This window comes from Urocitellus parryii, chromosome 5 (genome assembly GCF_045843805.1).
Source record: "Urocitellus parryii isolate mUroPar1 chromosome 5, mUroPar1.hap1, whole genome shotgun sequence".
In the NCBI taxonomy this organism is placed as follows: domain Eukaryota; kingdom Metazoa; phylum Chordata; class Mammalia; order Rodentia; family Sciuridae; genus Urocitellus; species Urocitellus parryii.
In genome coordinates this window covers 10,238,418-10,266,415 of record NC_135535.1, presented here as the reverse complement: position 1 = coordinate 10,266,415, position 27,998 = coordinate 10,238,418, and the positions used below count along the sequence as shown (strand labels likewise).

Genomic DNA, 27,998 nt, shown 5'->3' with positions numbered 1-27,998 from the left:
GGCCATGGCGGGGCCGCGGGGCGCGCTGCTGGCCTGGTGCCGCCGCCAGTGCGAGGGCTACGGCGGCGTGGAGATCCGCGACCTGAGCAGCTCCTTCCGGGACGGCCTGGCCTTCTGCGCCATCCTGCACCGGCACCGGCCCGACCTGCTGTGAGTGGCGGGGCGCGCGGGGCGGCGGGCGGGGCGGGGACCGTCACCCCCTCAGTGACGCGGCGGCAGGCGCCGCCCTGGGACGCAGACCCCGACCGGGCCCACGGCTCTGGACGCCGGAGACCCCCGACCCGGCACCCCTCCCCCACCGAGCCGCGACCCCCCCCGCTGGGACGCCAGCCCCGGCCAGCCCCGGCCAGCCCCGGGGCGCTGACCCGCGCCACCCGGCAAGGTTTCCGCGAAAGGACGCCGAGCCTCGCAGGCCCTGACCCTGCGAAGGAGCGCTGAGCCCCACCTTGGGGACCTGGGCGTCTTTTACCCTAAACTCCTTTCTAGGGACACACAGAGTCCGCCTTTTCCCTACTGGTGCCCAGGACGCACCACCCCAGAATCTGACTGTAGGAGATCAGAATCTGTCACCCCAAGATAGACTTCTTCCGCAGGCTTGAGCTGATCTGAGAAATGGCAGACTCTGGGGTCGCCCGGTCCTTTTGTAAAAGAAATTCACACATTAGGGAAATCAACGTCTGTAAGGGGATCCGCCAGAGTAAAGCGTCTCCCTGGGAGGAAGGCTGCTGGGGACTGCTGGCTGCCGGAGAGACCTTCCCTGCTCGACCTGACCTTCGCTCGCCACACAATTCCTCCCCTCCCCCAGCCCCAGAAACCCCAGCCCAGCCCTAGTTCCTTGCTGTCTCTGGATGCTATAGAAGCTTCATTCCCACTCTAAGTTCTTAGAGCCCCATATTTTATGGGACTCAAGGCTGACATATGTCACTAAGTATAGTTTCTCTTTTGTTTTGTTCAACTATTTTTTTTTTAAAGAGAGAGTGAGAGAGGAGAGAGAGAGAGAGAGAGAGAGAATTTTTAATATTTATTTTTTAGTTCTCGGCGGACACAACATCTTTGTTGGTATGTGGTGCTGAGGATCGAACCGGGGCCGCACGCATGCCAGGCGAGCACGCTACCGCTGAGCCACATCTCCAGCCCTTGTTCAACTATTTTATGTCAATTTAATTCATAGGCCAGGCAAGAATCTAGAAGGGTGGAGGGAAGCCATCCTCTTCCCCCACACTTGCATAAGGCACTGAGGGCTGATCACCCTGTCGGGCCACTTGCTCTGGAAAGACCAGTGAACTCTCACTTCTGATGCCCCAATGCACCATTCAGGCACAGAGGAGCCCCTAGATGAATGAATGATTGCTGGATAACAGGAGGCACACCATGCCCCCAAACACCTCCCCAATTAGGAATCAGGCCTGCCTTCCCAGTGTGTGCCCTGCACCCCTATTGTCCTCAGCAGGGCATGAGGTGGGCTAGAGAAGAGTCAGGCATGTGCCTTGTGCACAAGTTCCCATTGAGAACCGTCAATCAGCTTTTCGAGGTTTTGAAGTGACCCCTTCCTGCCTGGAGCTGCCCAGTGAGGTTCTAGTAGGAAAATGTATTCAGTCCCCCTGAGCAATTGGCTTGGGCTGCTGCCTCAACCCTCTCTGTTGGCCTGAACCCTGGAATCTCTTCCTTCCTTTCACTTATTCATTCATAAAACAATAAGTGAAAGTTTATCTGGTGCTCACCATTTCTTTTGCTTTTGGTCTCAATTGCAAATTTTGAATTGAAGTCCTGGTTCTTAGTTCTCTGTGCTTACAGCCTGCTGGCAGGACCCCCTCCTGCTCCAGCCTGGCAGGGCCTGGAGTCTTTCTGTGCTCTTTCACCCCGAATCTGCCCTGGCAGGGCTCTGAAAGGGTCACCCCAAGAATCAGATGGTACATGCACCCAGTTTACTCTGTGCCTTGTGGCACTGTGTCTGTGGAGATGGGCTGGGCCCAGGAGGAGAGGGTTTTGGGGGTATCAGTATAGAAGGGAACAGATGAGGTGGTGACATAGGTGGCCTGCTGCCCTCCGTGGAGCATGTGACACTCTACTTGTGGAGTTCAGGAGCAGGGGCTTGAGGTGGAGGAGAAGGGGCTGGGACTGGACCCTGTGTTGGAGCAGAGGCTGGAGGGGTCATCTCTTTTGGCTGGAGACCAGTGGTGAGGCATAGGACAGGGACCAAGCCTAGAGCAAGAATGGACTTGGGTGTCAAGCTAACCTGTTTGGTGGCCCTGAGCCTGTTGGCATCCAAGTGAAGGCTCCCTGGTTCTTAGGTTTAGGAAGTCTTTGGGTTCCCCCAGGCATCTCTGTAAGGTGGGATTGATTCATAAGAATAATAGGGATTGTTTTGAGGATTAAATGAGATAATAAGCATGCAATTAACATTAGTTATTATAAGTGGTGTTATTAGGCAGCCGGGGAGGATGACGGTGATTTTACTCCTTCATCCAACAAGTACTTCTAGAGTTGTCTTTGCTGGACACTGTACAGGTAGTAGAGACACCAACCAACAAACCTCAAAACAACTGGATGTGGCAGCACACACATGTAATCCCAGCGGCTTGGGAGGCTGAGACAGGAGGATGGCAAGTTTGGGGCCAGCCTCAGCAACTTAATGAGGCCTTGTCTCAAAAGAAAAGTAAAATGGCTGAGGATATGGCTCAATAGTTAAGCACCCCTGGGTTCAATCCCCAGTAGCGGGGGAAAAAAAAAAGATTGTGTGGAGGAGAGAGTGACTTCTCTCCCAAGAAGAAATCCAGAACCAAACCCAGCCATTAGTTTGCTAGGGAAGCCAGGCCTTAGTGAACAGCCAGTTGCACAGGAGAAGAACTGAGGCCCAGGCCCCACGGGGGAGAATGATGGGTAGGGATGGGTCTCCGTGAGCCAAGGTGTGGGGCTGGGGGTGAGGCCAGAACCGCCTTGTACAGTGGCGCAGGGCAAGGCCGGTATTGTCCAGTGGTTTTAGCTCCTGGCACTGTGAGCCCTGCCAGGGTGGACCAGTGCTGGCCCTCCCCTCCCCATGCACACATTGCTGAGCTCCCTTGAAGCCAGGGACCATGTGGATTTCACTTTTGTTTCTTTGTCTCCCCTAGAGTCTAGACCTTTCCAGGTGTCACAGACAAGGAGACTGAGTGAAGGGGGTTAAATGACTTGCCTAAAGTCACCCACAGGAGACTTAGTGAAGCAGCTGAGGGTCGAGGCCAGAGTTGGCCAAGGGGATCAGAGCTGGTGCCTGGCCCCCGCCCATGAGCCCCGCCAGGGTTCGCCCGCAGCCCTTCCGTGCCTTCCCCCCGGGGTCCGTGGTCCCTGGACACTGCCTCGGAAAGTGTGGGGTGAGGGGCCGTGGGCTGCTTGCCTGCTCCCTTGCGTCTGGGGGGCCTGCCCCTCACCAAGCCCAGGCTCTGCCGCCCTCGTACCAGCCTGGGAGCTGGGTGTAGGCTTCCCCAGTTGGGGAAATGAAGGCCGGAAGGACGGCAGGCCTGCCCACGGTCACACGGCCTGGCCTGCAAGAGCAGGGACTGAGGTCCAGGACATGGGCCACTTATCTCAGCAGCAGCTTCCAGCCATAGAAGGAAGCAGAAGGCCCCGGTGGGTGGACCCAGGAGAGCGCCTGCAGCCGGAGCAGGGAGGGTGGGGTAGGCAAAGGCAGCAGGGGCCTCTCACCTGGCCCACCGAGAAAACCTGGGACCCCCTCACTGTTCCCCATCAAAGGAAGTTGTCCCCAGGAGTGACCCAGAGTGACGAGCCAGCTGACGAGGGCCAGGAGCCCTGGAGTGTGTCCCACTTCCACTCTTGTCCAAACTTGTTCTATTTCTGGCCCAGTTAATAAAAGCGTTCATCCCTGGGCTGGGCAGGGTTCAGATTCAGTGAGTTGGTGGGACTTGTATGACTCTGTGACATGACAAGCAGAAGGCCAGAGATCCGTACCAGGGCTGGGTGGTGTCCCCTCTCGAGGCCGCAGTGCCCTCGTTTGTGGGATGGGATAAGTGCCTGCCATAGGGCTGCCTCTCGGATCATGTAAATGAGATGAAGGAGCTCAGCACAGCGTCGCACCGGGGCCCTGTCATTGAGGGTGCTTGCCCTGACTCCAGATGGCTTCTAGGGAAGAGTCTGGACTTGAAAGCTAGGTCTTGTGTTGTTTTTTTTTTTTTTTTTTTTTTGTACCAGGGGTTGAACTCAGGGGCACTTGACCACTGAGCCACATCCCCAGCCCTATTTTATATTTTATTTAGAGACAGGGTCTCACTGAGTTGCTTAGCACCTGGCTGGCTGAATTGCTGGGGCTGACTTTGAACTCGAGATCCTCCACCTCCACTTCCACCTCCCTGGGATTATAGGGAAAGCCGGGTCTTAAGCCCTCCTTTCCGAGCCATTCCCTAGCTTCTGCCTGCAGGGCGCCGTGGGATGCCCTGGCTCCCTCCTGGCAGGTGCTGGTTGCCTCGGTTTCCTCCTCAGGAGCCCCAGCACACTCCCGAGCCGTCCCCTCCTCTCTGATCAGTGCTCTTCCTTCCTTTGCCTCTTGCAGAGATTTTGATTCACTTTCCAAGGACAATGTCTTTGAGAATAACCGTTTGGTGAGTCCCTGGATGGATGGAAGCCTGTGGGGGGCCGCTGGGGGTGAGGGCAGGGGTCTTGCCGGGCGGCTGCCTTTGCATGTGGGGCACAGGTCCTAGAAAAGGCCGTGCCTGGCGTCAGCCCCCCAGGCCATCCCATGGGGTTGGGGTGGTCCTGGAGCCACATTGCCCTATCCTACTGTGGGGAGTTAGGCCTGGGTGAGGCATGTCCACTAACTGCCTCTTCGTTGCCTCTTCTGCCGTGGCTCTTCCTGCCCCTACCCCGCACCTGCCCCCACCCCAGGCCTTCGAAGTGGCTGAAAAGGAGCTGGGCATCCCTGCTCTCCTGGACCCGAATGACATGGTCTCCATGAGTGTCCCTGATTGTCTCAGCATCATGACCTATGTGTCCCAGTACTACAACTACTTTGCCAGTCCTGGCCAAGGTGAGAGGGGACCTGCCTTTGGGAGGCTGGCGCTTCGAGGGCCTGTTCCTGTTTTCTGGTGTAGGCAGGCGACTGGGAGATGGCCACGGCTGTTCACTTAGTCATCAGTTCACACATTTGAATACTTATTGGGGGAAACATCGCTGTGCCAGGCCCGCTGCAGCTGTTGGGCGATTCCCGCTTCTAGTTTGCACAGCCCCACGGGGAGGTGATAACAAGCACAGAAACCAAAACCTGAACCTTTTGTCAGGAGTGCGAGCTCATCCGCTCTGAGAGTTCACCTCCCAGCCCTGACTTCCTGTCTGCAGATGCTTCCCGGTCTTTCTCCTCTAGCAAGACAGTGGCCCTGTCCTGTCGGGCTGTGTGCCGTGTCCTCCACGGAGATGACTTCTAAGGCCTGAGAACTGAGAACCTGGGAACTGGGCTGGGGGTGATGAGGCTGCCCCTCTGCTCCAAGCCAGGTGGCTGGGTGTCCTGGGACAGCTGGGCCTCCCCATCTGCAGAGAGGAAGTGGCCCAGAGAGGGGGAGCAGTGCTCAGGAACACAGCAGAAAAGCTCATCAGCTGGGAGGAGAATCCAGGAGCCCCAAATCCTACTTGGGGTCACTGCTGCCCATGGGTCCTCAGGGCCCCCACTTGGGTCCTGCCTCCTGCCTCTGTTCTCCATTATGGACAGACCCAGCCCATCTGTTAAAAAAGAAAAAAAAAAAGGAGTCAGTGGTTTTATTTTTTTACTAAAAGTAAACATGTTTACTCTAGAAAATTTAGAACAAAGAAAAAGCATAAAAATTAAAAGAATTTGTTATTTGCTTCCCCCATGAACACCAGGGTTGATGTCATAGTGCACAAACTGCACTGTGCATTTTAATAGAAGTCAGAGTGAAAAGACAAGAGTTCTGGGCGTCCTTAGGTTCTGCACCTGCAGGGTCAACAAACCTCCCGCCAAAATTATTCAAGGGGCTGGGGATGCACTCAGTGGTAGACCATTTGCCTAGCATGCTGGAGGCCCTGGGTTCCATCCCTAGCACTGTAAAGAAAAACAGAACAAAACAAAAAGTTTCGTCTGTATTGAGCAACTACAGAGTTTTTTCAGATCATCTTTCCTAAAAAATACTGTAGGCCAAGCAGGTGAGGTGGTGCAATCCTGTAGTCCCATTTACTTTGGAGGCTGAGGCAGGAGGATAGCAAGTTCAAGGCCAGCCTCAGCAATTTAGCAAGGCCCTAAGCAATTTAAGGAGACTATCGGGAATAGAGTGCCCTTGAGTTCAATCCTAGTACCACAAACAAACAGAGGGAAAAAAAAAAACAGTAGGACAGCTTTTTACATGACATTTACATTGTGTTACATATTAAAAATAATCTGTAGATGATTTAAAGTCTGCAGTATGATATTAAAAAAATGTACATGCGTGGGCTGGGGTTGTGACTCAGTAGTAGAGCACTTGCCTAGCACGTGTGGGGCACTGGGTTCGATCCTCAGCACCACATAAAAATAAAATGAAGATATTGTGTCCATCTACAACTAAAAAATAAATATTAAAAAATGTACACAGGAGGAGGTACATAGGTTATATGTAAATCATCATTTTATTTAATTTGTTTATTTAAAAAATACTTTTGGTATCGGGGATTGAACCCAGGGGTGCCTTACCACTGAGCTACATCCCTAGTAGCCAGGGTCTCCCTCAGTTAATTGCTTAGGGCCTCACTAAGTTGCTGAGGCTGATCTTGAACTTGAGATCCTCCTGCTTGGATTACAGGTGTGAGAACCCCTGCACCCACTCCGTCACCATTTTAGATATGGGAATTTTGGCATCTGCACCCAAAACTACTGCACTTCTAGGCACCACAGTCTTCGGTGAGGCAGTCTGGCTGGGGTGGAGATTCAGAGCGTGGACTCAGGAGGTCCCCTCTGGGTGGCAGCGATTTCACCTCCCTTTCTCAGCCTCTCCTCTTTATTAATGCTACAGGGATTGAACCTGGGGTGCTCAACCACCGAGCCACGTCCCCAGTCCTTTTTTAGTTTTTTATTTAGAGACAGGGTCCTGCTAAGTTGCTTAGGAACTCACTAAATTGCTGAGGCTGGTTTTGAACTTGTTCTCTTCCTGTCTCAGCCCCCCTGAGTTGCTGGGGTTACCGGTGTGTGCCACTGTGCCCCGCATCAGTTTCCCCTTGGCAGTGGGATAATAGTGCCCATCTAGCCAGGCACAGTGGTGCTCATCTGTGATCCCAGTTACTCCGGAAGCTGAGGCAGGAGAATGGTGAGTTTAAGGTCAGCCTCAGCAACTTGCTGAGACCCTGTCTCAAAATATAAAATAAAAAGGGCTGAGGATGCAGCTTAGTGGTTGGCTATTTAGCCCTGGGTTCAACCCCCCAATACTACCAAAAAAAAAAAAACAACAAAAAACAAAAAACCTTAAAAACTAGATTATTGATGGTCCTTGATTTAGGATGATTCAACTTGATTTTTCAATTTTTCTGTGGTATGAAAGCAATATGCATTCTGTAGAAACTGTTTTCCTAGTTTTGAATTTTGCCCTTTTTCTGAGCCAGGAACAGCTGATACTCTACAGTGTGTTGTGTTGCTAAGCTGTGATGTCCCGGAGGTTGGGGTAATAAATGAATTTCTGACTTAGGAAATTTCCAAGGTGTGATGTGTTTATCAGGGCACAAACCCCATTTTAAGCGTGGGAGAACTTGTGCCCCTTTATTCTGCTGATCCCTGTTTCTCTTGCTTAATGATCAGGATTTATGAATGGACTGTGACCTGAATCTCAACTTACCTCCCAGTTTCCTTGTACTAAGTTCTTCCTGGCAGACCCCTCCTGGGGGACCTGCAGGGTGGGTGTGCCCTGGTGGGCTCTCTGTTTCCCTGCGGGGGTTCTCGTTGAGAAGGGTACAACTGGTACCTCTAAATAAGACCATTTTTATCCCATCTGTTGCTCCAGCAGAGGAAACAGCGATGCGTTCCAACCCCGGAGGCAAAGCTGGCTGGTGGCTCCCCAGATCTCCTGTGCTGAGCTTTCTGGGCCAGGGAAGGGGTTTCAGGGGTGATTTTTGGCCAGACTGACTTTCAGTGAACTTGGTAGCTTTGGATCCGCACTGTGTTTAGCTTGTGTGGGGGGCTTGAGGGTGCCAGTGACCTTGGGCACATCAGGTGACCCCTCCTGGCCAGGGAGTCGGGGCTTGAGTGTAGGAAGCCCCGCAGTCATGGGAATCCGCAGGGGGCACCTGTCCACAGGGTGCAGGGCAAGTGTCCTCAGGAGGAGGCCCAGAAGCCCCGTGTGGCTTCCTGGGCCTCTGTCCCTGGGCTTGACTGCTCCCTGCCCCAGCTGCAGTCCTGTTGGGTATCTTGCGCATCTTTGATTGTCACGTCCTGTCCCTGCTGAGCGGCTCCTTGCTGGTCTGCCCCTGCCTCCCTCCTGGTGGGCTCCCTCCTGCCCAACCTCCTGTCTCCAGTTTTGCCTTCTCCAGGTGGACATTCCTGCTGCCCACCTCATGGTAGGGTACAGATTCTTCAGAGCCGGAGTGGAGCCAGGGCCTCGTGCACACTAAGTGCAGGCTCCACCACTGAGCCCTGCCCCGGTCCCCAAGAGCTGCCTTACCCCCTTCTTTCTCCTGTGGACCATCTTTGTCTTGTTCATGGCTGTGCAGCCCCAGCACCTGGCACTTTCCCACACATTTAAGCAAATATTTGTTGAGTCCCTACTATGTGCCAGGCCTGTGACAGCTGCTGGGGAGACCACTAAGAGGGTTCAGGCTCAGGACTTACATTCTAATGAGGAGGGCGAAAGGGAGAATAGATCAGTAAGTAGTATCATTTCAAGGAATAAATAAGGAGCAGGATGAAGAGCAATGGGGGAAACGGGGTGCAGGGGCGCACGCTTGTAATTCCAGATACTGGAGAGGCTGAGGCTGGAGGATCAAAATTTAAGGCCAGCCTGGACAAGTAAGCGAGTCTCTATCTCAAAACAACAACAAAACAAAACAAAATTAAAAAAAGTGGGGGACTGGGGCTGTAGCTCAGTGGTCAAGCACTTGCCTAGCATCTGTGAGGCACTGGGTTTGATCCTCAGCACCACATACAAGTAAAATAAAGGTATTGTGTCCATGTACAATTAAAAAAGTATTTTAAAAAAGGGGGTGGCTGAGGATGTGGCTCAGTAGCTCAGTGACCCCTGGATTCAGTCCCTAGTACTGAAAAACAAGCAAACTAACAAAAAACAGTTTTGGGAGGCTGAGGCAGGAGAATTAATTGGAGCCTAGGAGTTCAAGGCCAGCTGGGTAATATAGCAAGACCTCATCTCAAAAGAAGGAAAGAAAAAAAAAAAAGCTGGGTGCGGTGGCTCATGTCTGTAATCCCAGTGGCTCCGGAGGCTGAGGCAGGAGGATCACAAGTTCAAAGTCAGCCTCAGTAACTAAGAAGGTCCTAAGCAACTTAATGAGACCCAGTCTCAAAATAGAAAATAAAAAGGGCTAGGGATGTGGCTCAGTGGTTAAAACCCCCTGGGTTCAATCCCAAAAGTAATAAGGGGAGGGAGTGGTATCTCAGATGGGCAGTCAGGGAGGGCCTGGTCTCTTAAAGGAGGAGGAGGCCCAGGTGGCCCTGTGAAAATCCTGGTGGGGGGAATGTTGCTGGCCGGGGTAGCAGGGGGCATGTGCTGCTGTGAGTGATGGGGAGGAGGTGGGGCAGGGTGCAGAGCAGGTCTTGGAGGGACTGGCTGAGGCTGCTGGGCTTCCAAACCTTTGAGGGTGACTCACAGTAAGGACGTTTCCTGGCACGCTCCCAGGCCACGCACACGTATGTAACTGAAACAAGTTTTAGGAAACAGTTCTTCCCCTTAGAACATGTGATGCACTTTACAATGTGCAGATATTTTCTGTTCTGTTCCGTCTTGTGAACGTGCTGGTGGACATCTCCTCAATGCTTTGAGATGTGTTCAGGGGCCTGACGTTTGGTCAGTGCATTGTAGATGATAAGGCCGTTGTGATTAGATTTGTAAAATATCATCAGTGGCCTTTTCTTGGGTACACAGTTCTGTGGACTTGGGGTTTGTTTTAATCCTGGGGTCCAGAGCAGGTGTTCATTTAACATGTGCTGTAGCAGGAAGGAGCTGGGTCCCAGGGAGCCTTGGGTGGGGGTTGTCCTCTCTGAGGGGCAGTGGGCAGGGTTCTGAGCTGCATCTGCTCACCTGTGAGGTGAGCAGTGGCCACAGGAGAGGCAGCATCCCCAGCCACCAGGTTGGCACCAAAGGCATTTTGCTTTCCCCTCTTCCAACCCCTCGCTGGGCTGGGAAGGAAACTGCCCTCTTGCCGTGCGGCGTCCGTTGATAATTCTCTGATGGTCTGGTTGTCATATGGGCTGTGCGCAGTAGTCATTACTGTCCCCCTTTTACAGGGCTCAGTGAGGTTAGGTGGCCTGTCCTTAGCACATGACTTGCAAGTGAAGGTGCTCCTGGCCTGTGATGGGGGAGCCTTACAGGGTTGAAGGCTTGGAGCTGACCTCTTTGGGCAGGGCGGGGCCTCCAGCGGCTGCAGGATCCCCACCTGCCTCAGGCACCTTTCCTGTCTCTTGGCAGGTGGCATCTCACCCCCCAGGAAGGACCTGGCACCCTCCCCCCCACCCTCTACAACACCCACTGTGGCGGAACCAGGAGACAAGGGCCAGGTATGCAGATGCCTGGGTGTAGAGTGGGCTGGGGGACAACTGCAGTGACACATGCTCCAGAGAGAGCCAGGCCCAAGAGGGTCCCCAGGGAGGCTACGTGGGACTGAGACTAGCAAGGGTCATTCTATAGGTGGACCCAAGTCTCAGGCATGCTCAAGGTCGCAGTGCTGGGCAGGAGAGACATTGGGATTTAAACCTGCAGCTCTAGGAGGGAAGACGGGCAGATGAGGTGAATGAAGAGACAGCCTTCAAGGAGGGCCCCCCAGGGAAGGGGAGGCCGCGCCTTCACAGGGCACTGCTTTTCCTGGGGGCAGGAATCCTCAGAAACCAGAAGTCAGGTTTTCTGTTTCACCCTAGCTCAGTGACCTTGACAAATCTTCCCCCTTTCCGGGCTTTGGCTTCCTCATGTGGGGCACAGTGACAGGATCCCCTCACTGCCCTCCTAGGGTTCTGATCCTTGCCTGTTACCACCATGAAGCTCGGTGCACACTTTAGGGACAGTGGCCATGACAGGGAAGGAGAAGGGGCGTGTTCTGTTCTGAAAGGCATGGCTGGTGACTGTACCCATTCCCTGCAGGGCGAGGAGCTCCCTCCAGGCAGCCTGTCGGAGCAGGCCCCCCAGCGGGCCCCCAGCAGCACCTGTGCGGCCTGCCAGCAGCACGTGCATCTGGTGCAGCGGTACCTGGCAGAGGGCAGGCTGTACCATCGGCACTGCTTTCGGTGAGTGTAGGGGTCATGCACGTCCCTTGTCACCCTGGATTTATTTTGAGTTAGGTCTCACTAAGTTGCCCAGGCTGGCCTTGAACTTGGATCCTTCTGCCTCAGCTTCCTGAATCACTGGGATTACAGGTGCACATCACTGTGTCCGGCTGTGCCAGGCATCTTGATGGGCTCTGGGCTAGAGCGTCTGGCTTATTCCCATTTTACTGAGGAGCAAACTAAGGCTTAGTAATGGGAAAGACCTGCTCAGTCACATAATTAGATCAAAGTCTCGTGACCAACACGGTTGGAGCTCAGGGTTTCTGCTGCAGTGCCCTAGCTCTTCAGGAGAACCACTTGACTAACGAACAGCATAGACTTGAAAGCCATTGGGAAAAGAAAAAAGTTTTTATTTTATTTTATTTTTTAATATTTTTTTTTTAGTTCTTGGTGAACACAACATCTTTGTTGGTATGTGGTGCTGAGGATCGAACCCGGGCCGCACACATGCCAGGCGAGCGCACTACCGCTTGAGCCACATCCCCAGCCCCAGAAAAAAGTTTTTAAAAAAACCCCAATAACAACTTGCTTTAAGTTGGCTCTCTGGTGCAAGCCAGTTTTAAGGAAGTAGAATAAAACAAGCAAGGAAAATGCAAAAACTTAGTGAAAACCTTTTTTTTTTTTTTTTAGTGCTGTCTTGGGGATGTACCTCAGGGCTTTGTACATGCTAGGCAAATGCTCCACCACTGAGCTGCACCCCCAGCCCCCAAACATTTTATGTTAGAAAAAAGAAACCGGAGGGGCTGGGGATATGGCTCAAGCAGTAGCGCGCTCGCCTGACATGCGTGCGGCCCGGGTTCCATCCTCAGCACCACATACAAACAAAGATGTTGTGTCCGCCGAAAACAAAACAAAACAAAACAACAACAACAACAACAACAAAAAAAAAAAACGGAAAGGAAAATTGAAAATATGTAGTCAAGGACAGCCATGCTTGGAATTCCAGCACATACTGGATCTGGTTTGGTGCCTGTACATATGAGTACAGCCCCAGGCCCAGGGAAACAGGCTACATCAATACAGTCACATCTGGTCACCTAGGCAGCATTTGAGAAACTCTTTACAGTGACTCTTAGTAAAACATGCTTTTGACATTGGTGACTTGGTGTAAATACCTGAAATGAAACTCTTGTCAATAGTCGCACACACAGAATAAGAGGCTCATAAAGCAGTGTTTATCCTTGCTTGCATTATTTACTGATATATTTTATTCTGCTTTATTAAAAACAAATAAACCTGAGACTGGGGGGTATAGCTTGGTGGCTGCACAATTATGAGGCCTTGGCTTTGATCCCCAGTACTGTGAGGGAAAAAGAAGGGAAAAAACAAACCAACCCACAATAAACAAACCTGGCTGGTTTAAAACCGCCCAGTTGATTCCCTGGGCCTAGTGGGTGGCAGCCCCCGGAGGTACTTCTGGGGCAAACCTTTGCTTCTTCCTCTTGCAGCACAAACTGAAAGTGTGTTTCACAAGTGCTTTGCTGATTGTGTTGTTCCCATGTGTCTCTGACAGTTACCGTTTTCTTTTTGATCTGGGAATACCCAAGTCTTGGGCTGGATGCACGGGGCAGTTGGTGAAGGGAGGAGGGAGCAGCCTGGGCCTCTGCAGTGCCTGGCGGAACCTGTCCTGTCCCCCTTGCAGGTGTCGGCGGTGCTCCAGCACCCTGCTGCCCGGGGCTTACCGGAGTGGACCTGAGGAGGGCACCTTTGTGTGTGCGGAGCGCTGTACCAGGCTAGGCCCAGGGGGGTGGCCAGGGACCAGGCCTGGACCCCCCTCACAGCCAAAGCAGCAGCAGCTCACAGAAGAAGCCAAGCATGGCGAGGGAGGCTGCCCCAGCCCGAGTGTGGCTGCAGGGCCTGAGGCCGATGGACCCAAGGCCAGCCCTGAGGCCCGGCCACAGATCCCCACCAAGCCCCCAGTTCCCGGCAAACCCCAGGAACTGGCCAGCCCCCCAGCCAGCCGGCCCACGCCTGCGCCCAGGAAGTCCTCTGAGAGCACAGCCTTGACGCCCCCCACGCCCCGGCCCCGGTCCAGCCTGCAGCAGGACAGCCCAGTGGAGCAGGGCGACAGCGGCCTCGTGAATGGTGAGCGTGGTGCAGCGGGCAGGGTGGCCCTTGTGTCTGGGCCTTGAGTGTCTGTGTGCACTTGGGAGCATCCGGGAGCCACTTTCTCCACTTGGGCCTGCATACACTGTGTGTCCTGAGGTTGGTAATTCCCACAGCAAGTAGCCACCGCAAGCCCCTGAGCCAAGCTATTCCCGGAGCCAGTGCAGCTCTCATGGGCAGAGTAAGGCCCCGCCTCTCCCCTGCCCCGTCCTGCGTGTTGGTTGTCGGTCTTGTGTTCCAGGGTGTGTAGGAGTGTTTGCTGTGTGCGCCTGTGTGTCCTGAGTGTCCTGGGGACTTTGAGCTGGTATCACTCCCGTGCCCTGGGTAGTCCCGAGGCACGCTCCCAGGTGACCTCACGTGCTCAGCCTCTGCGTTTGGCCGAGCCTGGCCTGGGAGAACTGAGGGACTAGGAGAAGGTGGAGGTCAGGCAGCTCTGAGTGAGTCTGAACTGCAGTGGAAACCCCTGCCCACCCTCTGGGCACCCCCCTCACCCCGTGTTGCACACATTCCCAAAGGATCTCCCTGGGTTTCCAGGAGCGCATGGAAAGAAAGGAGGCTCCTATAACCCGGATGCACTGGCCTCCCTGGGACTCACCAGAAGTTCTGCTTGTTCATTCCGCTTGTTCGTTCCGCTCTGTGCTCCCGAGGGCTGGCTTAGGGGCTGGGCACTAGGGACAGATACTGTTCAGACCTCCTGGTGCCCTCCAGTGTTGAGGAGGAGAGAGGCAGACTCAGGTGCCTAGGAGAGTGCAGGATCTTGTTGAGAGGGGTGACCCTGGGAGTCAGGGGAGGCGTCCGGGAGGAGGTGGCACCTGGGCTAAAGTGACATGCTGTTTCTGGCCCACACTGGGAATCGATCTGAAGGGACTTGGGTTCTCTTCTCAACTGAAATATAGATGGAGTCTCGGGAGGCCTGGCCTTGTCCACCTGACCATTCTCCTGGTCACCTTCAGTGCTTATCTAATCTCTCTGAGGGCTGGGCAGGGGAGGTCCCCGGGTGCAGGGGAGGTTGTCATGGCCACCTGGGGTCTATGACCTCCCAGGTGGGAAGGAAGGGCACTCCTCAGCAAGGCCAGCTCTCTGGCTGGCTCTGGGGGCCCCTCTCTGCTGCCCATGAAGGTCTGGCTCACGGTCCTTTCCCATCTAGGAAGACTGCAGGACCCTCCTGTCCCCAAGCCGAGAGGGACACCCAAACTGATAGACAGGTAAGCTGGCCCACGAGAGGCTTTCTGCCATGGAGGTCTTGGCGGGAACGGGGTCCCTGGGGCCTGGGTGGGGCTGGGTTCCTGGGGCGGGCAGGTGGACTTGAGAGGGAGGCTTGTCTGGTGGGCAGGAGAGCTGGGCCCACCGCCCCTTCCCCCATGGCTGCCCGGGGATTCCCACTGCCACTGCCTGACCTGCTCCCGTGGGGACAGCTGCCTCTGGAATCCCTTCCCCTTCCCCAACCTCCAGATCCTCCCTCATATGGAGACCAGGCCTTGGAGACCGGGGCCTTGTTCATAGAGGGTAGAAAGGCCTGGGGAAGTCAGCTTGTGCTCGGCCCTCCGTTCCCCGGCCCTGCAGGGAGGACCTGTTTCCGACTCCTCTTCAGGAGCCGGGCTCTGGATGGTGGGTTGGGAGGGAGGTGGCCCAGCTGTCCTAGTGGTTGATGTTTATGGAGCTCCTGTGCATGAGACTCATTGGATTCTTACAACAGCCCAAGAGGTGTCATCGTCCCCATTTAGCAAATGAGGAGATGGACACCTAGAGGGGCCAGGTGACTGTGTTCCGGTGTTCCCCAGACCCCTGGTTTCTTTCTTTCCTGGGTGTGTGACTTGAGGGTCGGCTCTTTCTGCGCCTCAGGGTGCCCAGCTGGGATGTGACTGTAAGAGTTCCTTTCATCCTTGGGCCCAGACTGGCCCCTGGGCTGGGAAGCTCCTCATTGCTCTCCTTTAACATGGACTTGAAACTGTGCCAGGAAGACAGAAGACTGACCCCTGCCTTCACCTCTGCTTCCTGGCCTCTCTCCAGGACGCCAGCCCCCAGGAAGGACCCCCCATGGATCACACTGGTTCAGGCAGAGACAAAGAAGAAGCCAGCCCCGCTGCCCCCCAGCAGCAGCCCCGGGCCACCAAGCCTGGCTCTGGCCAGCAGGCAGGCGGAGAATGGGGCCATGGTGGAGGGCCCCGAGCCCAGGCCCTACAACCCCTTTGAGGAGGATGAAGAAGAGGAGGAGTCACCCCCTGCAGCGCCCAGCCCGGTGCCCGGCCCTGCCCTGGCCCACCCAGAGTCCACACCCAAGTCCCTGCACCCTTGGTATGGCATCACCCCCACCAGCAGCCCCAAGACGAAGAAGCGCCCCGCCCCCCGAGTGCCCAGCTCATCTCCACTCAGTGAGTACCCCCTGCCCCGCAGCTGCCTGACCCTTGCATAGGCCCGGGCTGGGCGGTGTGGTCAGGGAGGCTCTCCAGGCCAGGGACCCAGTGGGGTTCGCAGTCTCCTTCTGTTGAGCCCTAGAGCAGCCTGTGAGGCCATGTCATGAGTGCCTCTTTGCAGGTGAGGAGACGGGCACAGAGAGGATTAGTGATTTTCCCCGGGCCTCGCAGTATTGAAGCGATGAAGGCAGGATTTGAAGATGTGAGGGCAGCTGGCTCTAGGGGTCTTTTTTTTGTGTGTGTGTGGTACAGGGGATGGAGCCCAAGGCTTTGCCCATGATGGGCAAGTGTTCTACCACTGAGCTACAGCCTCAGCCCTTTTTGACTTTATTTTGAGACAACACCTTGAGTTGCCCAGGCTGGCCTTGAAGGTGCCCTTGGTGCCTTGGTCTCTTGGATTCTAGGTGTACCCACTGCTCCAGATCCTGAGTCCATACTCTTGATGAGGGCCCAGGGGAGTACCTGTCCCCTCAGGGCACGAGGTAGGGGTCGGCTCTCACCCCACCTTGCTCAGACACTGTCACTGCGTCGTTGAGACTGGGAGCTGTTCCTTCCCTACATCTGTCTTCAGTCTTCCCCTCTGGGACGTGGGCAGGGCCGGCTCCAGGGTGCTGGGCCTCTGCCCTCCCTGAGCTTCCTTCCTGGGCACGCTGCATCCTGGGCTCTCTGGTCTCCCAGGTTTCCTGTGCTCTTGGCCACCTACCTTCTCTGCTGGGGTCTGGGCCTCTGAGAACTCAGGGGACCACTCAGATGGTGGGGCCAAGAGCGTTAGAGATGCTCACAGGCAGGTGCCCAGGGGTCTCAACCCTGGGAGGCACCAGCGGTGCTTGGGCTGCCCAGGGGGAGACGGTGGGCAGGCTCTGGGTGAGCTGAGGGGCATGAACTTGGATTGGCCACAGCTGTGTTCAAGGCCAGCCCTTATGGGGACAAGTGCCCTCTCCTCTGAGTCTGTTGCTTCTTTTGGAAAGCGGGGATGAGGGACTTGGAGACTTGGTCTCTGTCGTCGGTAGGAGGATGCCCAGCAGTGGTGCCTACCAGTGCTTGGGCCGGAGGTGGCCGTAGCCAGGGCTGCTGCCCCTGCCTCTCTGCTGTGTCCCTCCCTCAGAGCAGGTTGGAGACGGGGAGGCTAGCCTCACTTTTCTGGCCTTCCCCTGCCGCAGTCTCCCCTCCCCTCCCCAGTAGCTTGCCTGGGGGTGGCTCGGGCATGGGCATGCTGGGAGGCGGTGGGGGGTGGCGGCGGCAGTGCTACTGCATGAGAGGAAGGGTCTCAGTTGTGTCACGAGGCAGTGCACCCCAGCACAAGGCCTGACGATGGGAACACCTGTGACTTGGTCCTGCCGTAGGTTTGCTGTCTTGTGGGCCCGCGCCCATGCGTTTGGGGAGGGGCTGGGTTTCCTGGGTCACTGGCAGCTCTGGGGCGGGGATCCTGTCGGGTGAGGCTGAAGGCCTGGCCCAGCGGGTCACATGAGGTCACGTGGCATCCATTCACAGCTCTCCACGCCTCCCGCCTCTCCCGCTCGGAGCCCCCCTCGGCCACGCCGTCCCCGGCCCTCAGTGTGGAGAGCCTGTCCTCCCAGAGCTCAGGCCAGGCTGCCAGCGCCGAGCTCCTGGAGCCGCCCGCCGTGCCCAAGAGCTCCTCGGAGCCTGCTGTCCACGCCCCCGACACCCCCGGCACCCCTGGGAACTCGGCCAGCCTCTCCGCCGACTCCTCCCTGTCTTCTTCTGGGGAGATGGTGCAGCCCAGCACCGAGCGGACACCACAGGCCAGGACCAGTGGCAGCCCAAGTCCCCTGCCAGCCAAGCCCTGCAGCGGTGCCACCCCCACCCCTCTCTTGCTGGTTGGAGACAGGAGCCCTGCACCTTCCCCGGGAAGCGCGTCCCCACAGCTGCAGGTGAAGGTGAGTGTCCACCCCCACTCTCCCTCCGCCAGCTGCGTCCTTTCTCATGGACATGGGTCTGGTCTCCAGGCAAGAATGTCCAGGCCTGCCGTTTATGCTGGCTCTTGACTTCTCGAGTGGCCTTGGCTATGTCCAGCAAGCCACTCCCACCCTATGCAGTGAGGCACCAATCCCTCTGTCCATCCCCTGTCCATTTGTTCATCTGTCCACTCATTTGGCCATCTGTGTACTAAATGTCCAGCGCCTGTGTACCTGGTGTCCTAGGCCTGTGTGCTGAACCCCTGGGACCATCCACCCCAGCCTTCGTGCACACGGCCCGTCCACCCCTCCTCCGCTCCCGCTTGGTGGCTGTCGGGCTGGGGTCGAAATGGCGTTCAGACCCCGACTTGCCCTGGGGGGCTCATAGGCTGCTCAGGGAGACATGACTCGGATTGTTCTAGAAGGTGATCTGGGGTAGAACAGAGGGAAGGGACCCATCTGCCGGCCGCGGAGGTGATGTGGGCGAGGGTGGTCCCTGTCCTTGAGGGGCTCTCAGCCAGGTGGGGAGGTGCTCAGGTGACCGTGGTGCTGTGGGGAGGGTTGGCAGTGGCAGGGTCAGCCCCTGACAGGCTGCAGGGCTCAGGACCCAGTTCCTGAGTGCCTTGGCTGTGTGGCCTGGAGGCGTTTGGAGAGGGCAGATAGGTGTGTCCTCGGGCCCCCTTAGGCCTGCTGGGTGGTGTCTTCTCTCAGGCGCGGTGCCAAGGAGAATTGGTTTCCAGAAGCTTGGTCAGCCATAGGCTCACCAACTTCCCCGCCCTGTGCCAACAACCTGGGGTGGCCTGGGATCGGGACATGCTCTAGGCACCTAGCTCATGCCCTCCTGTGTCCACAGTGCATGCTCCACTGGCCTCTCGGCACCCAGGGCTTGTCCAGGCCCCAGTAGGGGAAGGCAGGGATGCTTACGGGGGCAGCTGTTGTCATGGCCTGACTGTGGTCGGTCTGGACCTACCTGTGTGCCTTTCAGACACCATTGGACCTTGCTTGGCTTGGGCCACAGCCTCAGGTGCAGTGATCCTAGCTGTGCCACCTGCAATGACCTTGAGAAGACCCTGTCCTTCCCTGGGCTCGGGCTCCCCTTGAGAGAGAGGGGCTGGGCCGTGCCAGGCTCCAGACTGGTGGTCAGAGGTGGGGTGGCTGGGTTAGGATCTGCTCCAGGCATCTGCCCCCATCCATCGCTGTGTGAGGGTGGGTGTGAGGGTGGCCTGTGGCTGACAAGGGCTGAAGCCCCTGAGGGCTCGAGGTTTCAGGCTCCTGGACTCTGCTGGGTCTTCTGGGTGTTTATGGAGGCAGGAGGCAGAACCCCAAGTGATCCTCCTTCTGGAGAGCCCACCCACACTCCTTCCAGGATTGGGAGACAGTGGGGACAGGAGACCAGGTCTTGGGTGGCCGAGCTGACCTGGACTGGGCTCACTGGTGAGGACCTCCCTGTGTGGCTGCACTCTGGCCCTGGCACATTTTCCTGCCTCAGTGTCCCAGAGAGACTCCTAGCCTCAGAGGTGGCTCCCTGAGCTGGCATAGGGGAAGGGCAGGGCCCTCCCTTCCCAGCTGTGGGAGAAGACTGCAGGCCTCAGTGTGCCGCAGGAAGGCCTGCGAGGGCTCCTGTGTTTTCCTCCCGGGAGCTGCAGAGAGCCGTGACAGTGTGCATGGGGCGGGCGGGGCCTGCCGGGCCTGGTGTGGCTGCCTGGCTGGGCCGGCCTCAGAGGGGACAGCGGTCTCCCCAGAGGGGCAGAAAGACAGAGCCTGAACTCTGGTGTCTGTGGTTGGCTGGGCAGCAGAGGGAGGGCCTTTCCCAGTCCAGAAGGGAGCTGTCCTTCACCATCTGCTGCAGGAGACAGGGTCAGGGTCCTCTTCTGTACTCCTGGCTGGGTGGCCCTGTGTGAGAGGAAGGGCATCTGTCTGCAAGGCCTCGGTGAGCTCTCCATGGTCTGCCCACAGCTCCTCAGTGCTGAGGGCTGCTGGGCCTAGACTTTCTTGCTTGGCTGTAAAATGTACTTTATAATACCTGCTTCGTAGGTGTTGGGAGACGAAACTTTTTGTGTGGGGGTGAGGGTGGGGGTCGTGCTGGGAATGGAGCCCAGGGCCTTGAGTATGCTGGGCAGGTCTCTTCCCCTGAGCCACGCCCAGCCCTGATCTGAGATCCGAGCAGGAGCGCATGTATCCAGAGCATCGGGTGCAGTAGTAACTGGCACACTGCAGGTTCTCTGGGAATGGAAGTGCTTGGTGGGGGCAGCCCTGTGGTAGGGCATTGCCTAGCATGCACGAGGCCCCAGACTCTTCTCAGCACTTAAAATAATAAGTAAGAGCTTTAAGAAAAAAAGATAAGAAAAGAATGTGTGCTGGGTGTGGTGGTGCACACTGTAATCCCAGATGTTTGGGAGGCTGAGGCAGGAGGACCTAAAGTTTGAGACCAGCCTCAGCAAAGAGGAAGACCCTGTCTCATAATAAAAAACGTAAAAGGCTGGGATGTAGCTCAGTGGTAAAGTGCCTGGGTTCAATCTCTAGGAAAGAAAGAAAGGGAGAGAAGGAAGATGGGAGGGAGGGAAAGATGAAAGAAAGGAAAAGGAGAAGAAAGAAAGGAAGGAAGGAAGGAGAGAGAGAGAACTGGAATGCTGACGAGGGTGAGTGGAACTTGCTGCAGCCTCCCTAGTAGCTAGGATTGCAGGCGTTTGCCACCAAGCTGGTCCGCTTTCTGTGTCCCTCGTGTGACCATGCTGCCCATTGTCATGTCCCTGCCTTTAGTCTTCCTGCAAGGAGAATCCTTTTAATCGGAAGCCGTCACCAGCAGCATCTCCAACAGCAAGGAAGGCCACCAAGGGATCCAAGCCAGTGAGGCCACCTGCACCCGGACATGGCTTCCCGCTCATCAAACGCAAGGTGCCAGCTGGGAGCCCTGGGACGCAGGCAGCGGGACCACTGCCTCCCTGTCACCTCGGGCCAAGTGTCTGGGTCGCTGCCCTGATGCTCAGGAGGGTTATTAGGTGACCTCTGGAAGCCCGGGCTTCAGCCAGGGGGACACAGCAGGGGCCCTGGCAGCCCAGAGCAGCCCTCTGCATTTCTTGGTGGCTAACGATAGTGCAGCGTCAGGCGCACCTGTGAGAGGCTGGTTCTCCAGGTCATCTCGACATCGGCCACTGTCACTCCTGCTGTGAAGTCCTTCAGAGTGGCAGGGGGAGGAGTTTCCACAAAGCTGGAAATGGGGGTGTCTTGGTGCTGGGACTCCCAGCACGTAAGGGTCGGGGTGACCCCACACCAGCCTCTTCCCCTCACCCATCCTGCTTCCTGCTGCGCTGGCATGTACCACAGGACCTGGGTCCCTGGAGCCTATGGTGGCCAGAAAAAGGGGTGGAGCTCCTGGCATCAGCCTGAGCAGGGGAGGGCACGCGGGAGAGGGTTGCTGGCCTTTAGGTGACCAGGGTATTTGGGGGCAGGTCCAGGCTGACCAGTACATCCCGGAGGAGGACATCTATGGAGAGATGGACACCATTGAGCGCCAGCTGGATGCTCTGGAACACCGCGGGGTCCTGCTAGAGGAGAAGCTGCGTGGCGGAGTGAATGGTGCGGGAGCCCGGGAGGGTCTGGGGTGGTGCCCCTCTTCCTGGGCCAGCGAGCAGGGGAGCCGGGTGGCCCGCCCTGGCCTCAGGGGGTGTCTGGCTTTAGAGGGCCGAGAGGACGACATGCTGGTGGACTGGTTCAAGCTCATACACGAGAAGCACCTGCTGGTGCGGCGGGAGTCGGAGCTCATCTACGTGTGAGTCCTGCACGGCCCGCCCGCCCTCCTGTCCTGGGGCTGGTGGCAGCACAGGGTGGGGCAGCCAGGTAGGGGGCAGAATTGCCCATTGTCCCCCGATTCTCACCCTCTAGCTTCAAGCAGCAGAACCTGGAGCAGCGCCAGGCGGACGTGGAGTACGAGCTTCGATGCCTTCTCAACAAGCCGGGTGAGGGGCCGCACGTCTTCCACCCTGAGCCGCCACGGGCAGTGCGTAGGTGGGCTGGACGTGGGCCACAGGAAGGGGCCAGCAGGCGCCCTGGGTCATCTGAGGCTGGGAGCAGTTAGGGTGGGCATAAATGGTGAGTGCCATGGAGGAGACGGACCACGTGACAGGTGAGGGGGGATGTCCATGGTGTCGGGGTGACCAGCTCTCGGTGAACAACAGGACCAGGAGCAGCATGGGATCAGACTTGCTGTGTGATATTAGGCGAGTTGCTTAGCCTCTCTGGGCCTCAGTGGCTTCATGTGTGAGGTGAGAATAAAGGAACACATCCCATAGGGCGTTCTCGGGACAGAAGACAGTGATGCAGAAGCTCCCTGGGCTCCACGGACTGAGTGCCAAGCTGGAGTCTGGTGAGGGGGGCTCTTCAAGGGCCCTTTGGCCACAGTATGAAGTGAACGGTAGCCGGGGGCAGAGACCTCGGGACTGTGGAAGCCACAGCTCTGACCTCTCCCCATGGCTGGGCATGGTGCCAGCCCTGCGTGGCAGGCCACTGTCACCCTTTAACACACAGGGGAATGGAGGGCTTGCCCGGGGGTGTTGCAGGTGCCCTTCCCTCCACATCTCCCACCTGCACCTGTCCCTGCACACCCGGCACCTGTCCCTGCACACCCGGCTCTCCTGTCTCTGTGACTGGTCCTGCCTCTCCATTGGCTGGGGAACCTGGGAGGCAGGTGGCCCTGGGAAAGTCACAGGATGGCCCAGGTCCACTACCAGCTGTGCGTCATTCCCACCCAGACCTCCAGGAGGCTGGGGTGTGGCCACTCAGAGGGCCACAGCAACACCCTGTGGCCGAGTGAGCTCAGGACCTCCATCTCCCCGGCCAGCCTGGCCCTGGGTCTCCCATGGTCGCTCCAGCCTCCCTTCTGTGGGCAGCACTTTCTGGGCTTGACTCCGATGTTGTTTGGGGAGGATGAGCCCCAGGTGGACTGGAGAGCCGTCTTCTGGGGGTGTGAGGCTGCCCCACTTCAAATCCTGGGCCACCTTTGCTGGGTGGTGCTGGCCAAGGACTTAGCTTCCCTAAGCCTGCTCCCTACATGTAGACTAGGGACATAAGTCACCCAGGTTCCAGATTTGGGAAGTAATAGAGTGGGGTATGAACTTGGATGGTGACACTGAGCCCATATTCTGTCCCTAGAACTAGGTTGGGCACCTGCCCCTGAACTTTGGCAAGGTGAGGCAGTAGGCCAGCGTGGCAGTGGCTCAGGGGCCCAGCTGTCATTCCAGATGTGTGGGAGATGCTGGGGAGGTAATGCCAAGGGCACAGGTGGGCCCCTGAGGGTGGACCTGTGGGACGGCTCTGCGCCTGGAGGGGAGAGGAGCTCAAAGGGGCAGCAGGTAGACACAGCAGCAGGGGAACCTCCTAGCTGGGCTCCTGCCCCAGTTCCCCTTCATCTTCCCTCCTCCTTGGTGACTGCCCCAGTATGCCCCTTGGGTCATAGTGCCTCTGCAGGAGGAGCCCCGGGAGTCCCTGCTGTCTCCCCGCCGGGTCCTGCCTGCTGCAAGAGGCCATCTTGCCCATCTATTGCCATATGCGTGAACTGAGCGGGGGGGCCCCGTAAGTGTGCCGGCCTCTGTTCTTAGAGGGCCTCATGCTGGCCCTCCCGGGGCCCCTTGAAGGGTGCTTTTTTTTTTAAAGCATCCTTGTTCTCTTCCATAACAACCTTCGTTTCCCCCAAATACTTCTGAGGTCTGCCCCTCTGGGCCTCCTTCCTGTGCATGCTCTAGTGGCTCCTGGTGTGCTGGGGAGGAGGAGGGTCCGCCACCACTCATACCTTGGCCCTTCTCCCCTGGCAGAGAAGGACTGGACCGAGGAAGATCGGGGCCGGGAGAAGGTGCTGATGCAGGAGCTCGTGACCCTCATCGAGCAGCGCAATGCCATTGTCAACTGCCTGGACGAGGACCGGCAGAGGTGACACGGCTAGGGGAGGGGCCCAGAGTGGGCTATACCTTTGGCCCCATGGGTGAGACAACTCCCTGGCAGAGCCCAAGACAGGCCACACCCCAGGGCCAGGCCAGCCCTGCCCTGACCACCAGTGATCCAGGTACACTCTTGCTCAGCCTGGGGGACTCGGAGGCTGGAAAGGACTTGAAGAGATACCGTGATAGTTTTTTGTCACTGTGACCAAAAAACCTGAAAAGAACAATCTGGAGGAGGGAAGGTTTACTTTGGTTCATGGCTTCAGAGAATTCAGTTCAGCAGATTCCACTGCCCCAGCCTCAGATGAGGCAGAACATCCTGGCAGAAGGGCTGGCATGGGGAGCAGGGAGGGCAAGAGGTGGGAAGAGGGTGAGTCCTGCCCCACGCCCTACGCCCCAGGGCCTGCTGCCTCCAACCACTTCCTCCTGCCTCCATGATGGTGAGGTCAGAGCCTTTGTGACCCAGTCACTGCCTCAGAGGCCCAGCCTGAACCTTGCTGCCAGGGACCACGCTTCCAACTCAAGGCTTTGGGGACACACTGTAGACCCAAACCATGACATGGTCCTTCCTCCTGTGGGTGCTCAGCTTCCTTTACTCATTTCAGAGAAGAAGAGGAAGACAAGATGTTGGAAGCCATGATCAAGAAGAAAGGTGAGGCTGGGCCTGATGGGCACACCTGTAACCCTCAGCTCCTTGGGAAGCTGAAACAGGAGGATCTCAAGTTCAAGGCCAGCCTGGGCAACTTAGACCCCGTCTCAAAATAAAATTAAGCCATGCATGGGGGTGCACACCTGTAATCCCAGGTGCTTGGGAGGTTTGAGGCCAGCCTTAGCAACTTCACAAGGCCCTAAGCAACTTAGCCAGACCCTGTCTCAAAATAAAAAATAGAAGGCTGTGGGTGTGGTTCAGTGGTTAAGCGCCTCTGGGTTCAATCCCTGGTACCAAACATTTTTTAAAAACTTAAATTAAAAGGGGTGGGGTGTAGCCGTGGTAGAGCTGCTTGCCTCGCATGCACAGGCCCCGGATTTGATCCCAGTGCTGTAAGAATGAGACAAATAGTAAAGGAGGAAGGTAAAGCCTGTCCCCAGGGGAGGACAGTTCTGGTTCTGGGCCTCTTCCCTCTTCAACTCCTGCTTTCAGCCTGCGGGTGGAAGGAGAGGGGCGGGTGGAGCAGGTGCAGTCCAGCAGGAGTGGGTGAGCAGACTCAGTCTCTGTTGAGAGGCCGCTGGAGCAAGGTAGGCCAGCCGACAACCAAAAGCCACGTGGAGGGCTGGTGTGTGTGGGACAGTTCCAGCCCCAGGATGGGTTGCCCTTGGGTGTCTCCTTCCTGGTCTGCAAGCTGGTGCGTGTGGGGTGTGTGGGCCCAGACGGCGGTGCCCTTCAGCATCAGACAGTGCCTGGAACGGCAGGAAGCCTGGGCCTACAAGCTGGTCTGGTTTGGTCTTAGCTCCACCAGCCGCTCACTGTCCGCACTTGGGCTGGAGTCAGGCTGCTTGGATGCAGTCCAAGCTCTGGCATTCTGAATCTGCAGAATGGGGTACCAAGCGCTGCCTCCCTGGCACTGCTGAGGATCACAGGGGGAGCAGGTGGGGAGCCCTTAGCCTGGGGCCTGGCACCCACAAAAGCTCAGCTGGGATTGGCTCATCTCAGAGACTAAAACTCTTGAGCTGGGAGAGATCATTTCCGGAGTTTCCTCTTGCTCTGAAGGTTGGTGCTTGTGTTGCAGCCCACAGAGTCGTGAGCTCATATAGCTGAAGTGACAGGGCACCCAGATTGTCCTCGTGGTCCTTGCCAAGACACCGGGCAAGGAGGATCCCTAACCTCTAGGGAATAAGGGAGGCCTGGGATGGTGAAGTGACTGCCCAGTTTCATACAGGCTGGTGTGGGGCCGTCCTGCTGGCCACATACCTGGTCAGTGACACAAGTCACTCACCCCAGCCTGCCCCGGATGGACTCCCTCGAGTCAAATCTTTCCCTTTCTCTGCTCAGAGTTCCAGAGGGAGGCTGAACCCGAGGGCAAGAAAAAGGGGAAGTTCAAGACCATGAAGATGCTGAAGCTGCTGGGAAATAAGCGTGACACAAAGAGCAAGTCCCCTGGGGACAAGAGCTGACAGTGAGGGAAGCTGCTGGGACTGTCTCCTCCTGGATCCTCATGGGCTGGAGGGAGCCCCCTGCTGCTGTGGATCAGTCAAGGGGGAAGGTGACTCAAGGGGAGGGTGTCTCTGGGTGAGCCTCCCCCACTGAGGTCTCCGTCTGTCTGGGCCAAAGAGTTTCCCTCCCTCTTCTCAGCACTCCAGACAGCTGTGACCCAGCCCTGCCCAGTCAGATCTGAGGATTCCAGATGCTGTGACAGACCCAAAGGCAAGCAGGGACTCCAGGTGCAGGGAGGGGCAGTGGCCACGCACACCCACCCGCTCGCTCCATGGTCCCTGCCATGGTGGGGCAGCTCCTCGGCCTCCCCTCCCTTCTCTGTAGGCGCTGGCCTCGCTCTGCCCCGCTAACAGGCCGGAGCGGGACGGGCTGTGCTGGCCTCCTCCTGCCAGCCTGAGTCTGTCTTTCTGTCCAGTGCAGGTGCCCAGAATCTCATGTCACCTTGCTCAGGAGCTCTATTTATCAAGTCTGCAGTTAAGTTCAAATGAGTTCCTGAGTGGTCTGTGCTGGGCAGATCCCACCTCCTCTGCCTCCGAGCTGGAGGAGGTTCTCCCTCCCCTCCCCTGTTCTGTGGGAAGACTTACTTCCCAGACGCCACAGTGCCCTGGTGGCCATGCTGGGGCAGGTGGGTGCTCCTGTTAGCTGTCCCCTGGGCATGGCCTCTGGAGGCCACCCGGTCAGAGCTCTGGTCCCGTGCATCAGCCTAGGGAGGGTGCTCCAGGTAGGTGCTGACCTGACTGAGGCGTCCTCCCCACCCAGGGCCTGGGGCCCGCTCCCCCTGTGGTCATCACCCATCTGTCTCCTTTGTTGTCTGTCCTCTCCCCAACTCATTTCCACTTGAGGACTGATGGCCACCCATCCCCTGTGGGAGGGGACAAGTGATGGGGATGTCACTTTTGCCCAGGGAATGTGCCTGGCAGCTCTTGGTCAAAACACTGTGTCATAAGCTCTGGGGGCCTCCAGGCCCCCTCCTCCATGCACCTGGGGGCAAGATCGCACAGTATTAACTTGGGGACATTCCTCAACAACATTCAATGGGGACAGCCTCAGGCCATGGCCACATTTGCCTTCTTGTCTGCCTCTGCCCCACTTCCATGGCCAGGTATCTCTGCCTGCCTTGGAGGGTCTGGGACCATGCTGAGGTTGTCCACTGAGTGGGACCTTGGCCTTCAAAGCCTGTCCCTGGGCAGGATTCCCTTCCTCTCCACACCTGGGCAGCCTCTGGCAGTCCCTTGCTGAATGTGCCTGTTGACCTGGGGCTGAGGTCACCACCTTAAGGCCTTTCGGGAACCAGGCAGGTAACACACTTGACCTGGGTCGGGTGTAGACTGGGAGGATCTGCCAGCGTTAGGGCCCCCCACTGTAGTCCACTGTAGCCTGTGGGAATGAACGTGGACCCAGGGTAGCCAAGTCTTTTCCATTTTCCAAAGAAACTGGGGATTCAGATTTCGTATGTGTGTGATTTGTGAACGCCCGGTCTGAACTTGTTGGGCTGGCCTGAATTTGCCCTGGTTCTCTGTTTTGCTGCCTCTGGGTCATGTGACGGTGGCCTGTGAGTGGAGGTACTGTCCTACTGCAGCTTCTGCTCTGTGCTCTTGTGGGTGTGGACACAGGCTTCCCAGGAGGGTTCCTGAGCCCGCTCTTGTTGGCTGCTGAACAGCCAGGTTTATTGTGCACACAAAACATGGGTTGTGTGACGTGATAGGATTATGATTCCTTCCAGGTGTGGGGGACAGCAGGCAGGGTTTTTTTGAGGTGGGGTTAGGAAAAGACAGAACACTAGAGGAGGAGACCTGTGAGTGTCAGGAGCCCAAGGTGTGGGACTAATATGCTGTGTTGCCAGGCCAGGGTGTGCTTTCCTGTCAAGTGACTGTTCAGCCACCCTTCAGCCCAGGACCAGCCACATGCAGGAACAGAGCTGAGGCCGTGGGCGCACAAGGAGACATGGTGCGTGCCAGAGCTGGAACTCCAAAGCCAGGTGCACTGTCAGCGTGGGTCCCTCTCACCCCTGTGTGCTGCTGCTCTGGTCTGTATTTA

The 27,998-nt window shown here is 57.0% G+C and overlaps 1 protein-coding gene across 2 annotated transcripts; it reads left to right on the top strand.

Moving 5' to 3' along the window:
- Position 1: 1 nt before the first annotated feature.
- Micall1 (MICAL like 1) lies at positions 2–27,986 on the top strand. Of its 2 annotated transcripts, XR_003302864.2 has the most exons (17): positions 2–150; positions 4,544–4,592; positions 4,876–5,017; positions 10,596–10,684; positions 11,262–11,404; positions 13,086–13,528; positions 14,697–14,754; positions 15,560–15,921; positions 17,455–17,861; positions 20,640–20,774; positions 21,329–21,455; positions 21,558–21,648; positions 21,762–21,835; positions 23,687–23,801; positions 24,415–24,461; positions 25,800–26,010; positions 26,100–27,986. XR_003302864.2 is itself a non-coding variant. In XM_026411446.2 (16 exons), the coding sequence occupies exons 1-16, from the start codon at positions 5–7 to the stop codon at positions 25,919–25,921; spliced, it is 2,550 nt and encodes an 849-aa protein (XP_026267231.2). In that variant the 5' UTR covers positions 2–4; the 3' UTR covers positions 25,922–27,986. The 2 variants fall into 2 exon arrangements, 1 of the variants encoding a protein (XP_026267231.2); XM_026411446.2 differs by having other exon boundaries at positions 25,800–27,986.
- Positions 27,987–27,998: the final 12 nt, after the last annotated feature.